This window comes from Plecotus auritus (assembly GCF_963455305.1).
Source record: "Plecotus auritus genome assembly, chromosome: 9".
In the NCBI taxonomy this organism is placed as follows: domain Eukaryota; kingdom Metazoa; phylum Chordata; class Mammalia; order Chiroptera; family Vespertilionidae; genus Plecotus; species Plecotus auritus.
The window spans coordinates 123,912,971-123,926,910 of NC_137783.1; the positions used below are offsets into that span (position 1 = coordinate 123,912,971).

At 48.9% G+C, this 13,940-nt stretch overlaps 1 protein-coding gene across 22 annotated transcripts in view; it reads right to left on the reverse strand.

Annotated features, from left to right (window-relative positions):
- ABCC8 (ATP binding cassette subfamily C member 8) overlaps window positions 1-13,940 on the reverse strand; it is a 72,377-nt gene that overhangs the window by 34,808 nt on the left and 23,629 nt on the right. For all 22 annotated transcript variants that reach the window (XR_013959070.1, XR_013959071.1, XR_013959072.1 and 19 more), the window contains 3 exons: window positions 11,299-11,454; window positions 7,717-7,851; window positions 7,310-7,472 (listed from right to left, as the gene is read on the reverse strand). Coding sequence is in view for 19 of the 22 variants with exons in the window: in XM_080642173.1 (XP_080498299.1) it covers window positions 7,310-7,472; window positions 7,717-7,851; window positions 11,299-11,454 (454 nt within the window). In the remaining 3 variants the exon portion in view is untranslated. The remainder of the gene's footprint in view (window positions 1-7,309; window positions 7,473-7,716; window positions 7,852-11,298; window positions 11,455-13,940) is intronic.

The following is a 13,940-nucleotide window of genomic DNA, read 5'->3' on the forward strand; positions in this document are numbered from 1 at the left end:
GCAACTACCAAAGAGGGGGGTTCAAGCTACAAGACACCTGTGCACCACCCCTTGGCCCTTGCCTCAGGCTGAGACCCCTCCCAGCTAAAGAACAGGTTCAGAGTTAGATTGTAAATCGGTGCAACTCTGCTTGGAAAGCAATCTGGTGCTTTGTAGCTAGAGCCACGGAGTTTAGACCTTCTGATCCTATAATCCCTCTCCTGGGAATTTATCTTGAACACGTAATCATTTGAGAGAAGCAAAAAGCCCTCAGCAAGCTGGTGCTAGCTATAGCACTGTAACAGGCAAACGAAACCACAGCCACAGCCACAGCCACAGCAAACAAACCACCGGAAATGAGATCAACTGGCAACATCCAACATGAGGGGCTGTTTAAGTAAATGTGGTTCATCAACGCTCAGGAAGATACTGCAGTCACAGAACACGTCATAATTAACACTTTGTTCTGGAGCATGTTTTTCCTGGTTGTGATTTTCCTTCATTTATATTTTTTTCTATTTTGTTGTCTTTGTTCTTCTTGTGGCTGCTTGAGCTCCTTTGAGGAATGAGACATGCTATAAGTAAATTTAAAAGTGAGTATTCCAAAGCTGATTCTCTCAAAAGAGAATCCATCTATATTAATAAAAGCGTAATATGCTCATTAGACCAGACGACCTTCCGGAGGAAGCTGGGGCTGCGAGGGAAGCCTGGGTCCCGGGTGCCAGAAAGAAGCCAGTGCTGGCAGCCGGGGGAAGGAAGGCCTACTCTTGCATGAATTTTGTGCATCGGGCCTCTAGTATGTTATAATTAATGTTCTACCCTGTTCTGGCTGTTGTATGGAGACACTAAAGAATGAAAATATAATTTTTCATTTTCCTCACCCTCTTTTGCAAGGATGGCCTTTGTGCAGGAACTCTGGGTCCCCTTTGGGGCCGGGACTGGGGGATGGAATTACCAGCTGCTTGTATTTTAAAGGCCTCTCTGAAGAGCACCCCGCTGGGCCCTGAAGTGGACAAGGCTGGAACTAGGGATGTCAGGGAGGCCTGGGAGGCTCTGGCGCTCTGGGCTCAGCAGACACCCCTGAACCCTGTGGAGGGTGGGGAGGATGGGGAGCTGGGCATCCCAGCTGTCGTGGTTGAACACTGTGGCCTTGCCTCTATTTTCCTGAACCACATGAAGCCCTGTAAGATGTTAACGGGGGTGGTGACGGAGGGGTAAAAAAATATGACCAATAGATCTCTCTCCAACTTTGGCATGGGGTAGGAAAGAAAAAGAAAAGGAGAACAAGATACTGCTTAGATCTTGTATGTTAGGGAGCAGGGAATCCTGTTGAATAACACGAAGTGAGAGCAGAAGATTACAAAATGATGTGTAAGTGCGATGCTGCGGTGGACAAGTGTAGCCGCATGTAGGCGGCTTCAAAGGCCTCCTTCGAAAGTGACAGCCTCTCTGTTGTGGTGTAGAGATGTGGGTAGGTGTGGTATTCATCTTCCCCCAAAATATCCTCTAAGAATAACTTATTAAAAAATTCTTTTTTGAGGGTTTTCTCTGTTCCAGGCATGATACTGGGCTCGGGGGGCACAGCAGTGAACAACATGCTGGCTTTCCCCACCCTTCCCAAATTAAATAAACCCACAAATCAACCGAAACCAAAGCGGGGCTTAGGCCACCGCTCCCCTGGCTTTGCCTAAGGCCGTGGTCGGCAAACTGCAGCTCGCGAACCACATGCAGCTCTTTGGCCCCTTGAGTGTGGCTCTTCCACAAAACACCACGGCCTGGGCAAGTCTATTTTTAAGAAGTGGCGTTAGAAGAAGTTTAAGTTTAAAAATTTTGGCTCTCAAAAGAAATTTCAATCGTCGTACTATTGATATTTGGCTCTGTTGACTAATGAGTTTGCCAACCACTGGCCTAAGGAATGTGGCCTGGTTCTGTGGGTGCCAGGTGCACCACAATACCAGCAGCTTTTCATTTTCAAAGATAAATATTTCAGAAGCCACGTGGCAGGGAGCTGCAGCCAGCCATTTGTGCCTCTGGTGAACTGCAGTTTTGTCCCGGGGGTGGGCGGTGAGGGATGGCCCGTGGGAGCTGCAGGCTCACAGCCTGGCCTAACTGCAGGCAGCACCTGCAGAAGGGGGCAGTGTAGTTGGATGTGCACAGGGCTGTTTTACATTCTGTCTGATAGTCATTCAACGTCAGCAGAGGAGGAGAAAAGCAGGTCACCGGTGTGTCTGCCGCTGGCAGTGGTGGAAGCACAGCAGGAGGCCCCACATGTCACACTGATTTCTGCCTCTTTCATTGATGAACCTCCCAGCTCCCCCTCAGCCACCTCCAGGCCCAAGAAGGTCAGGATATGCATCGGCAACCCACACCCACCGTGGCTGCACCAGCTGGTGGCAGGAAGAGCAGATGTTGAAAAAGAATTTCAGAGAAGCTGGAGAAGGAAGAGGGACCAGGTCAGGAGGCCCCTGTTCTGAGACAGGGCCTCCACCGAGGAGGACAGAAGGAGCTCAAGTTTTGGGCTATGGACTGGGGCAGGTGCTGGGTGCCCTATGAATGGGGTTCACCAGCATCCTCCTGCCCGTCCCACCCCCATGCATGGCATAGTTAGGCTTGGGGGTTTGTTTTTTGCTTTTTAGGACATGGTATGAGGCCAGTCACATTCATCCAAGGAGGGCCCACCTGACGGTGGTTCAGACCGGACTGGGAGGACAGAAGGTCATGACCCAGAACACTAGGAGAGGCGGCAAACCCACCTTTCCTGCAGTTAAACTCCTTCAATGGTGCCCCTGCCTCAGAAGAAGACCCAGAGGCCTGCACACAGGGCACAAGGTCCTGTATAATCTGGCCTTGTTTCCCTCCGCTCACCGGATTATGTTTGCGTCTCGGACACACTGTCCTTCTTCTCACCTGTAGCCCTTTGTACCCGGAACATTCTTCCCCTTACCTGGTTAATTCCTAGGAGTCATTCTTTGAGCGTCGGCTATGAACTTCACTCTATGACTAGGTCAGGTACACTTCTTACTGCATCTATAGAACACCCCTTTCTACTCCTGTCACTCACCACACGGTCCCATGACCAGCTTCCCTACTAGACCTAGCAAACAGCAGGCAGGGACCGATATTTCTTCTCAACACCACATCCCCCATGCTTAGCACAGGGCTTGACACACAGCAGGTGCCCAGTGAAGACTTGTTAAATAAGTGAATAAAAGAAACAAAAGAGGCTAGGGCCGGTGAGTACCGCAAAAGAGGAAGTGGGGCATTTGGAACTGACCCCTGGCTCTGACCACAGGCATGGCTTGATCACCCACAGGACTGTGAGGGTGAGTACCATGCCTTTCACCTCCAAGGTCTCAGGAGAGTTTGGCACAGAGAGAAGGCTCTGGAATGGGTGCTGCATAAAGGACAGAATGAACTGGCAGCGTGCAGCTTGGTTGACTGGTAGGGCCTAGGACCCCTTTGTCACCCTTGCAAAGCTTGTCCTCAAATACATGGTGGGACTAAATACCCAGAGTTATGCTGCTGCTGCAAGGAAACAAGTATTGAACTGACTTCTAAGGGGAGTGGCCACAGCACTTGCCTCCAGCTTTTTCCCATTTTATCTTCTACTCCAGTGGTCGGCAAACTCATTAGTCAACAGAGCGGCAAACTGCGGCTCGAGAGCTGTATGTGGCTCGCGAGCCGCAGTTGGCCGACCACTGTTCTACTCATTGAAATCCTGCCCATCTTGCAAGATGCCGCCAAGCCTCATCTTGCATGAAGCTCTGTGTGAACTCCCGGTCCACATGGGCTTCCTTCTTCTCTACATTTGCTGGCTGAGGACCTCAGTGAGTCATTTAACTTCACTGAGCCTCAGTCTTCTCTGCTGTAACATGGGACAATGGAGCTAACACTTCACAATGTTGATGTGAGGATTAAGTGCAGTCAGGCTTGCTAGGCAGGCAGCGTGGAGCAGGTCCACATAGTGTACAGCTCCCTGCCACACTGTTAGCTCTGACTTCTCAGCAGACTACACGCTCTTTGAGAATGGGGAGCACATCTTACTGACTCTTGCATTCCTCCCGGTACTTAGCACAGGGCCAAGCACACAGGGCTGGGCTCACTCAACACCCACTGAGTAACTTATGTCTGTTTTTCTTTGATTCTGAATTTTGATGGTGGGGAAACTACACCCAATTTCCTTTTCACCCCCTCCGGGGTGGCCCTGCCCTGCCCTGCACCAAGGCTCCACACACAGCTCTCAGGGAAGCTGAAAGTAAGACCATCAGATAGAGAGTCCGAGGTAACCTGTCTGCCCCACAGCCTGATTGACTGGTGTAGGATGACAGACTGAAAGCCCAGCAGGCAGCACCAGATGGGCCCCATCAGGAAATGTGACTCCGGGGCTTCTCTGTGGCACCAGGACCCATGGCTGGCACCGGGGGCGAGAGTTAAAGATGCCCCATTACCTCAAGCCTAATGACCTGTGTCCTGATCCCTGGGGACAGAGAGCAGAAGGCAGGAAGCCTGGGAGGAGATCAATGAAAACACACTCAGAGCATATACCTGCAGCCAGGAGATGCCTCACCCACCATCCATCTCTCCCCCTCCCACTGACCAACACAAAGAGACCCATCCCAGGAAGGGCCAACCCTGAGCAAACAGCGCTGGGCTCTCAGAGCTCTCCCGCGGGCGCTCTCCTTTCCCTCCCCAGTGCCTCTTCCAGGGATCCGCCTGGGCTGCCCTGTTGATCCTTCTGAGTCCCCCTTTGGCTCCAGAGCCTCTTGTTCCTTCCAGAGTCATCTCAGCTCTTGACAACATACAGTCTCCTTTCCCTGGGTCCTCCCGGCTTCAGGCCACTCACAAAGCCCTGGCTTGTCTTTTCAGGTCCCCAGGGGACAAGTGCACCCACTAGATAGGCTTCAGTGAGCCAGCCTGGGAACCTAGGCATCTTCCGCTGTCGTTTACATAGGATGGAATGCGGGATGAGCATACATCTCCTAGGAGCAAAGTAGCTGCCACCTGCCCCCATCACCATGACGGAGGCTGCCCCCTACTTTCCTGCCAGTGCCTCAGTTTCCTTGCTGCTTCTCTCCCATTGCAGCAACCATGAGCCTGCCCTACCCCACCCTGCTGTGTTGTTGCTGGGAGAGAAAGTCACCTGGCTGATGGGGGAAGCCATTTCCTACCTCACTGGCTCTTCCCCCTGTTCTCAGGTGTCTGTAACTCAGGAGGCTGTACACAGGGCGGGGTTTCTGTTAACACAACCAGACCCAGGGGCAGGAGGAGCTGGCAGAGAGAAGGATGAAGAGGGCCTGGGTCTGTGGACACTGATTTCTGAGCTCTCTATGTCCTCCCCAATTTCTGCTGTCCTGTGGAGTGCTCAGCCTAAGGGTCGGAGGCCACAGGGTCAGGGTTGAGGGTAAAGGGGAGAGACCAGCAACCTGTAGTGTCTTGGTGAGGAATCCAGGAAGCAATGGCTGCCTGCCCTGCTCACAGCTCCAGTCTGAGAAAATCAGATCCTAGCAGGACTTTCTGCAGAAAGATGCCATGGCTGTGCTGTGTATGGTGGGAGGCCTGGCCACTGCTGACTGGACAAGGGTCCCTGCCTGAGGCACAGGACCCCAGGGTCTGGCTGGACACAGAGAGGCAGGACACCTGGGTGCTTAGTACAAGGCTTGCCCTGTGAGAACCATCAGGTTGGATGGTGGCCACCTGTCCACAGCAGACCTTAGGCAATATGAACACCAGGAATGCCCAGATGACTCGAGGGACTGTCCATTCTCTGTGAGCTTATCTGGGAGACACATCTAGTGCACCCTCCCCTACTGCCCAACACCTGTCACTCTCCCCGCTCTGCCCCCACCCCACCCCAGGGATGTCTCTTCCTTGCACATAAAAAACCCCACCACATTTCAGCTGTGGGAGGTGATCAGATTTGTTCATCTCTTCTAATTTCCTCCCCTGTTTTCACTCCCGTCAGAGCCCATTCTAGGTTGTTTCTCTTCTTAGTAAGAGAAAACAACCTGAAAATGGTGCCCCATTGTGTCCTAAGCCTTGTCCGCCCATAGTTTCCCAGCTCTGTGTGGAAATGGTTCAAGGCTGGGAGCTAGAGACTCCAGAGGATCTAGTCTGAGTCATACTATTAACCTCAGGAGTGACCTCAGGAAGACACACCTCTGGGTCTTATTTTTTTCCATCAGAAAACCGTTTACCTCCCTTGACACATTCGTGTAATTTCTACAGGTCAGTCTTCTAATTCACAAATTCTCTCTTTAGCTATGTTATTTCATTTAACCTGTACACTGAGGTGCTTTTATTTTTTATTTTTATTGTTTGCATTTTTCTTTCCTCCCATTGAGCCATTGGACCAACTGAGATAAACTTCAGCCAGGACTCTATCGATCACCTGATCTCATACACCCTGACTCTGACTGGGAACTATTATCCATCAAATTAATTTCAGTAACTAAATGTTTAATTTCTGCAAGTTCTTTTCGCTTGCTTTTTTCTCCTGGTATTTTCCTGTTCTGCCCTGTAGGTTCTATATCTTTTTTTTTTTTTTTAGCTCTTTAATTATTTTACACACACTTATTTTATGATCTCTTTCAGACTATTCTGACATCTACAGATATTGAGGGAGTAATTCTCCTATTTTTTGCATTTGCTGATTCACTCTGGGGATGCATTTATTTTCTTGGGAGGATTTTTATTTCTTTATTATTAGCTCATTGTTCAACAGGAATGTTCCCCACAGAAGCCCCATGTTCTCTGGAAAGTGGTTTTATTATGTGTGTCTGCTGAGTTTTACCAGTTTTGGTCTTTTTTTTTCTCTCTATTTCTGGGCTTGGAGTTCCCAAACCAGTTGGTTAATGTAAATTCAGTTGGTGTGGATACACCTGTGAGGACCTCAAACTCGAGCTCCTGTTGTTTAAAGAAAACGTTTCTCCTCCTCAGGGCCCCAGATAGATGGAAGTTTCCTGTTGCTTCCCCAGGCAGTGGCAGCTCAGTTTGACTTATTGAAAGGAGTCCTCACACTTAGGAGAATTCAGACTGTTATTTATTCCTTCACTGCTGCCTCTCAGGAACATATCAACTCAGTAGCATATCTCTCTTTCTCATCCTGTATCTTGAGGGCCAGCACAGTGCCCCCGCACAGCAGGCTCTCAATACGTTTTCTGAATAAATGACTGAAGAACATTGTGATTTCTGGGGGCTCTGCTGCATGAGACAGTGTGAGGCTCAGCTGGACTGGATGACCCCAAAGCCGCCTGCTCTGCCACCACCCCTCCCCCAAGCCCTGAGACCCTATCCCAGCAGCACACAGGGCTGGCTGGTTGGGTGGACTCACTGGAGATGGAGGTATAGATGGCGAAGGCCCTGAGACTTGTCATCTCCTTCCTGCGGGTCATCTCCACCCGCGTGCGGAAGATGTTCTCCCAGGCGTACAGCTTGAGCAGCTTGATGCCTCGGAGCATCTCGTTGGTCTGCTTCAGCCTCTCGTTAGAATACTCCTGCCAGGGGCACCGAGTCAGAAAAGGGCTTCGTCTGCCCCCGTCCCATACAAGAGGAAGGAACTGAGCCAACGTCCTCACCATTGCACAGACAATGCCCAGCTCCTGCCTTCTTCACTAATCCCACCCCACGGATCAAGAAATGGGTGAAGCCGACAGGTGAAGTGACCTGCTGGAGGTCAATGATAGTGTGTGCGTGTGTGTTTGTTATCTGGTGGCATCTGGGGGAAGGATGGACACTCACCAGGGTGCTCCGCTGGGCCTGGGAAAGCTTGGTGGCCACGAAGTACTGGACAGGGGCCAGCAGAATGATGACAGTTGCCCCAATTAAGGCACTGACTCCGAGGATGTAGTAAAGGAGAATCACACCCACGATGATCTGAGGGAGGATCATGGGAATGAGTTTCCTTTGACCTGGTGGCTGCCCTGCAGGGGGTATTGGCAAAATCCCCTCCTCTCCAGTCCCCTAAAATGGTACAGCCTTGGTGCCTGGGTTTCCAAGTGGTCTTGGGGGTCAGGGCAGAGGAAAAGGGGAGACAGAGCAGTATCAGAAGGAGTTAACATGATGGGCTCACACAGCAGAGAGTGTCTGGGCTGGGAACTAACTGCATTTATCTGCAAGGCTGGCTGAAGCATTATCTGTCCCCAAGTCTGTTTCCCAGGTGGAGGTCTCAGAGCCGAGGTGGCACAGTGGGTGTGACAGCTCCCTTTGTTTTCCGCTGGTTATCGAGGCTGACGAGGAGGCTGACGTTTCACTCTCATTGGGAAAGAGTGACATAAGAGCAAAGGGGCACCGTTGCCGCCTCCATGCCAGACAAAACCAGCCCAGGATCCGAGAGTTTACTTTTCATTCTTATGCTCCTGACATCTTTAGTTTTTTAGTGGCTCTCCAAGATATTCTCTAAAAAGAAAATCCGTTCTGTTTCTAGCTTTATGTAAATGACCGCCTGCTTCTGAATATTTATGAGAAGTGTAAGTTCCTCTTGCCAGTCCCCAATGCAGCAGGATGACAGTTTCTCAGGTTGCCTTCAAAAGCAGGCACCTCTGAATTCAGGGTTTATTCTAGAGGAACAGATGTGCTGCCTTCCTAAATAGAAAATAAAAAAGTCTGTTGGGCTGGCCCTGCACTCCCTGAGCCCTACGCCAAATTGGTGCTAAGCTCCTTGCACCTCAAGGACAGAGGAGTGGGCGGTGGCTCTGTGATTTCCATTAATCACAGAATGCTTCCTGCATTAGCAGGTGTTTCGGGCTGGTAAGCGACCCTCCACCACCTGCCTCCCAGTGTTCAGCTGATGTTAAATTAATGCTGGCATGGATGGGCAGAGGAGCTCATTAGGAGATGAAGAACCTCCTCTCCTGCTCCTGCTGGGCCCCGCTGCCATCTCCCTCCGGGAAAATTATCCCTGGTCCAGTCCTTTCATGAACTGTCTGTATATGGAAGCTATCAGAGCGTCATTCAGCAGCTTGGGTAGAGCCAGACCACAAGGAAGTTCCCAGAGTCACCACCAGTGCACCAGCTGGGGGTCAGTGCCTGCAGCCCCACCACCTCCAGGTGCTGGCAGCTGCTGGGGAAGCAATATCTGCTGCTGCAAGCCTCCTCCTCACCCTCCACCTGTCCTTCCTCGTGCTCCTCAGACTCCTCTGTCCACTCCTCTCTTCTCCAGGGGCCTGAATGAACCCCACGGGGGAACATACCAGAAACCAGGGATTCTGAATTTGCAAAGCAAGCGTGGGGGGAAGGGGCTATTTTAGCTCCTATTCACAAGTTAGAAAAGCAACTTAACCTCTCTGTGTCTCAACTTCTTCATTTTTCTAATGGTGATTTTTATGTCCACTTAGCAGGACTGTTGTGAAGATTAAATGAACACATGTGATAAGCACTTAGAATAGTGCCTGGCACCCAGTTGTAAATCAATACAAGGTGGCTGATGCCCCTTCTTAAAAACAAACAAATAAACACAAGGGCCCTATGGAACTCTGTCACTGGGGGACCACAGAAAGGCGATGCTTGGGTGTGGTGCTGCTACCAGCTCGCTGTGTGGCCCAGGGTAAGCCCCTGCGCTCTGGGCCTCTGATGCCCAGAGATGGGATGGGGAAACACAGAGGTTCCTCACTATGGCCGAGTTCATTACCAAGGTGTCCGTAAGCTTCAGGGGGCCCATAGAGCCCCTGAAATTGTAGGCAAAATGTCTGAACACCCATTTCTTTTTCTGAAAGAAGGTTTCATTAGATTTTCAAAAGTATATTCAGGGTTCCTCAAACTTTTTAAACAGGGGGCCAGTTCACTGTCCCTCAGACTGTTGGAGGGCCGAACTATAGTTTTTAAAAAAAACTATGAACAAATTCCTATGCACACTGCAGGCCCAGGACAAGTCGGCTGCTAAGCAGGACAGGCAGCGGCACCCGGCGGGCCGGATAAATGTCCTTGGCGGGCCGCATGTGGTCCGCGGGCCGTAGTTTGAGGACGCCTGGATATGTAGACTAGTGGTTGCCTAGGGCTGGGGTGGGGAGGAGGCATGACTGCCAGTGAGTATGGGTTTCTTTCTTTTTTAAAAAATATTTATTTTATTGATTTTTTACAGAGGAAGGGAGAGGGATAGAGAGTTAGAAACATCGATGAGAGGGAAACATTGATCAGCTGCCTCCTGCACATCCCCTACTGGGGATGTGCCCGCAACCAAGGTACATGCCCTTGACTGGAATCGAACCTGGGACCCTCACTCCGCAGGCCGACGCTTTATCCACTGAGCCAAACCGGTTAGCGCATGGGTTTCTTTATGGGGTGATGAAATTGTTGTAAAATTGTGACATGATTGTGCAACCCTGTGACTATGCTAAAACCCATCATGTTGTACACATTAAATGGGTGAATTATATCTCAATAAAGCTGTTATTTAAAAAGTATATGTGACCAAAAATGACTACAAAGCAGGGAGAGTCCTTGGAGATAAAGAAATGGGGTTCCTGAGGCCCAGAGAGGTTATTTGAATCAGCCTGCCTCTTCCAAGTCCAGACACTTTCCTCCACACCAGGCAGCCCCCCAGGAGCTAGTAGGCCCTCTGGGAATGGGTCTGGGATTTCTGCTTCTGCTTCTGGCCTGAGCGCCCGAGTGGAGATTCGCTCCCAGCTACAGGAGAGGATCAGAGACTCCCTGGTGGAAGGTGGGAGTCAAGTAAACCACGTCTGAGATTCTTCCCGTATAGTCGGGGGAGAGTGCACCTCCTTCACAGCCAGCCTCTCAGGGTGTTTAGTTTTAAAAACAATCATGGTTTTGATGTTCAAAAATAATGCATGCTTATTGGAGAATTTAGAAATGCATGAGAAAATAAAAACCACTTGCACTCCCACCATGTGACCTTCCAGTTCTTTTTTCTGTGTGAATCTGTGCAAATGCATACATACATGTATTCCAGTTTAGTAGGGAGTGTATTACATATACTATTTTGTAATTTACTTGTTTTACTTAAAATATATCAGAACACTTTTCAGTGTACTTAAGCACTTTGTACAACATAACTTTTAAAGTCTGCAAGTGTTCCACATATGGTTATTCTATAGTTTTAAAAAAAGATTTTAAGGTTTAAATTGCATTTAAAAAGTTTTAATGGTACTCCCTTCTCTGACCATCCAGAGAGATGGCTAGATGCTTGCAGAGGGTGAGACAATATAGAGACCCAGGGATACACCCCATGGAGACCCTAGCAGGGTGGAAGGTACAGGCAAACATGGAAAGGAAGATGGTGAACTCCTAGTCACTGAGCACATAGCAGCAGATTCTGGTTTTGTGCCCCCTCTCCCACTCCCCACCAAAGCACACATCACTTACCTGTACTGGCATAGCCCAGAGGTTTGGGCACAAGAAGAAAAACCACATGAGCTGGTTGGTGTCGATGGCAACCAGGTTACAGATCTGCCCGGCAGTCATTTCCCCCATGGATAGGTTGGAGGTGGACAGGTGCATGATTTTATTGTAAATCTTGGTCTAGAAATGAGAGCAGCATGGTTCACATTTGTCATCATCATTCTAATCACCACCCCAGATGCCACACGTCTATAATGTGCTAGGGGCTTCTCAGACATTCGCCCTATGGAGCACAGAGCAGCTCTGTAAGGGGGCCCTGCATTACTGTCCCCTAAGGCTCAGAGATGTATAGGGCTTAGATGACCAATCACACAACCCAAGAGGCAGCGTGCAAACGAGGAACCCATGCCAGTATGGCAGGCTACTTTCCCAGCAAGCAAAACCTCTCCCTTGGGGACAGGACTTAATGAGCTCTTAAATCTTAAAAGCAGATTTTCGTGTCTAGTTGAATTCTTGATTTACCAGAGGCCAGAAGAGAGCATACTTCAGAGCCATAAACATGACAAAGTGGGGCAGCCATCTGTTTTAATGGCCCATCTCCAACCGGGGATGGGGTGTGCTCCGGGGCCACGTCCTGTCTTCATTGAGCCTTGACATAAGACAAGTGCTCAGCCTGGGATGGGCTTATGTGAGACACAATGTATGAGTGTTGATGAGCCCAGCCCCATCCTGGAGGCCAGCCACCCTGCGGACCTTGTTCTGCCCCCTCCAGGCAGATGGGAACAGCCATGGTAATGGCTCTCTGTGAGCTGTGAACCTAAAAGCCATACATGCAGAGTGATTGTGCCTCCCAGGAGGACGGCAATTTCCAGGCCATGTGCTCTTGAAAAAGGAAAAATGCATTTCTGTCTTAAATATCCTAGGGATACCTGTTCACAATGAAATTCTATTGTGCGTTCTGTTGTAAGGTGCATTCCCGGGCCTTAACTCATTATTTGTGTAAACCCAGGATTTTCTGTGGGTCGGGCATGCTTAAAGCATAAACCTATTCTATGTCTTTTTTGTGAGTTTATTTACACCACGGGTAAGGTTTAAAATGAGGGCAATGGCATTTTTGGACAAGTCTATGCAAATCCCAGGTTATATGCAATCGGTCTTTAAAGAATAATAATAAACCTAGTTTCAGTGAAGTAGAAACATAGACTAGTCTATCGAAGAAAGCATTATTAAGTAAAGACCAAGATACATAGAAACACACAACCAGCTGATAGCTAGTATGCCAAAAAATTATATATAACACAGGAATTTTGCTTAATAACTTTTCATGCAATAAATGGGATTACTCTCAAATTCATGAAGACACAGACTCTTATCTATAATCTGTAAATTTCTGAAAGAAATAAGTTTTTACCTCATTTGTTTTCAAAATTAATGCTAGCATTTTCTTTTTCTGACACCTGAATCAATCTCTCTTTTTAATGCAAAAGATTCAGATAGTTTTTTTTTTTAAATAAGGTTTTTATTGGTCCTCACAAGATTCTCTGATTCAATTGTAAGCTCTTTTTTTAAAAAAATATATTTTTATTGATTTCAGAGAGGAAGGAAGAGGGAGAGATAGAAACATCAATGATGAGAGAGAATCACTGATTGGCTGCCTCCTACACACCCCCATTGGAGATAGGAGCCCTCAACCCGGGCACGTGCTCTTGACCGGAATCGAACCTGGGACCCTTCAGTCCGCAGGCCCACGCTCCATCCACCAGGCCAAACCGGCTAGGGCGATTCAGATAGTTTGATAAAAACAATTATATGCTAATACATTAAAAAACCATTTTGCCTCTTTTAGTGTAATTGGAAAACTCTGGGCCAGAGTGTGAATTATGACATACAAATAGAAAGCTGATTTAATTACAAAACTGTTTGACTACAAAACTGGCTGTTGTCTGTGGTGGTGCAGGTCTGCCTGTCACTGGAGGGGTGTGAGCGGAGGCTGGGATTTTCAGAATGGTTTTCCGAACTGAGCAATAGCTGGTTCCTGCCAGTTCTGAGCCCCTATGAGTCAGAGGGTCTTGGATTTTCCTGGGATCTTTCTATCATTCTCATATGATGACATTCCTGGAAATGGCTCTGCTTCCTCAATGTAAAACCACTGGGGATGGGCAGCGATGTCATGGCAGCTGCTCAGGTTGTGCACTACACAATTCCAGGGGTACCATACACATGGACTACACCTAGATAACCAGAGTTTGGTCCCTGACACTGTCCTCAACCCAGGCTATGCCTTTTCCCTTCCAGTCCCTCTTCTGCACAGCCTCTGGTCCCGGCTCCCAGAGGATCAGTCAATGTTAATGACTCTGAGGCTCATTTCTAAAGAATGATGTGGCTTTGGGGTTTAATCACAACTTCCTAGTGTTGTACTGACTTCATGGGAATGGCCAGGTATGGCAGAATCTGTAGTTGTCCCCCCATATCCATTCTTTTCTTTTCACCAGAAGAATTCCTAGAAGAATTATGGCAAGAAGAAAGACCCCACTATTTAGCCTCTACGGGTGGCCATGTGGGCAATTTCTCAGGAAAGGGATGGAAGAGAATATGTGCAACTTCCGCACTGTGATTTTAAAGGAAGGCAGCATTCCCTCCTATTGTTCCATCTTTCTTCTGCTGGG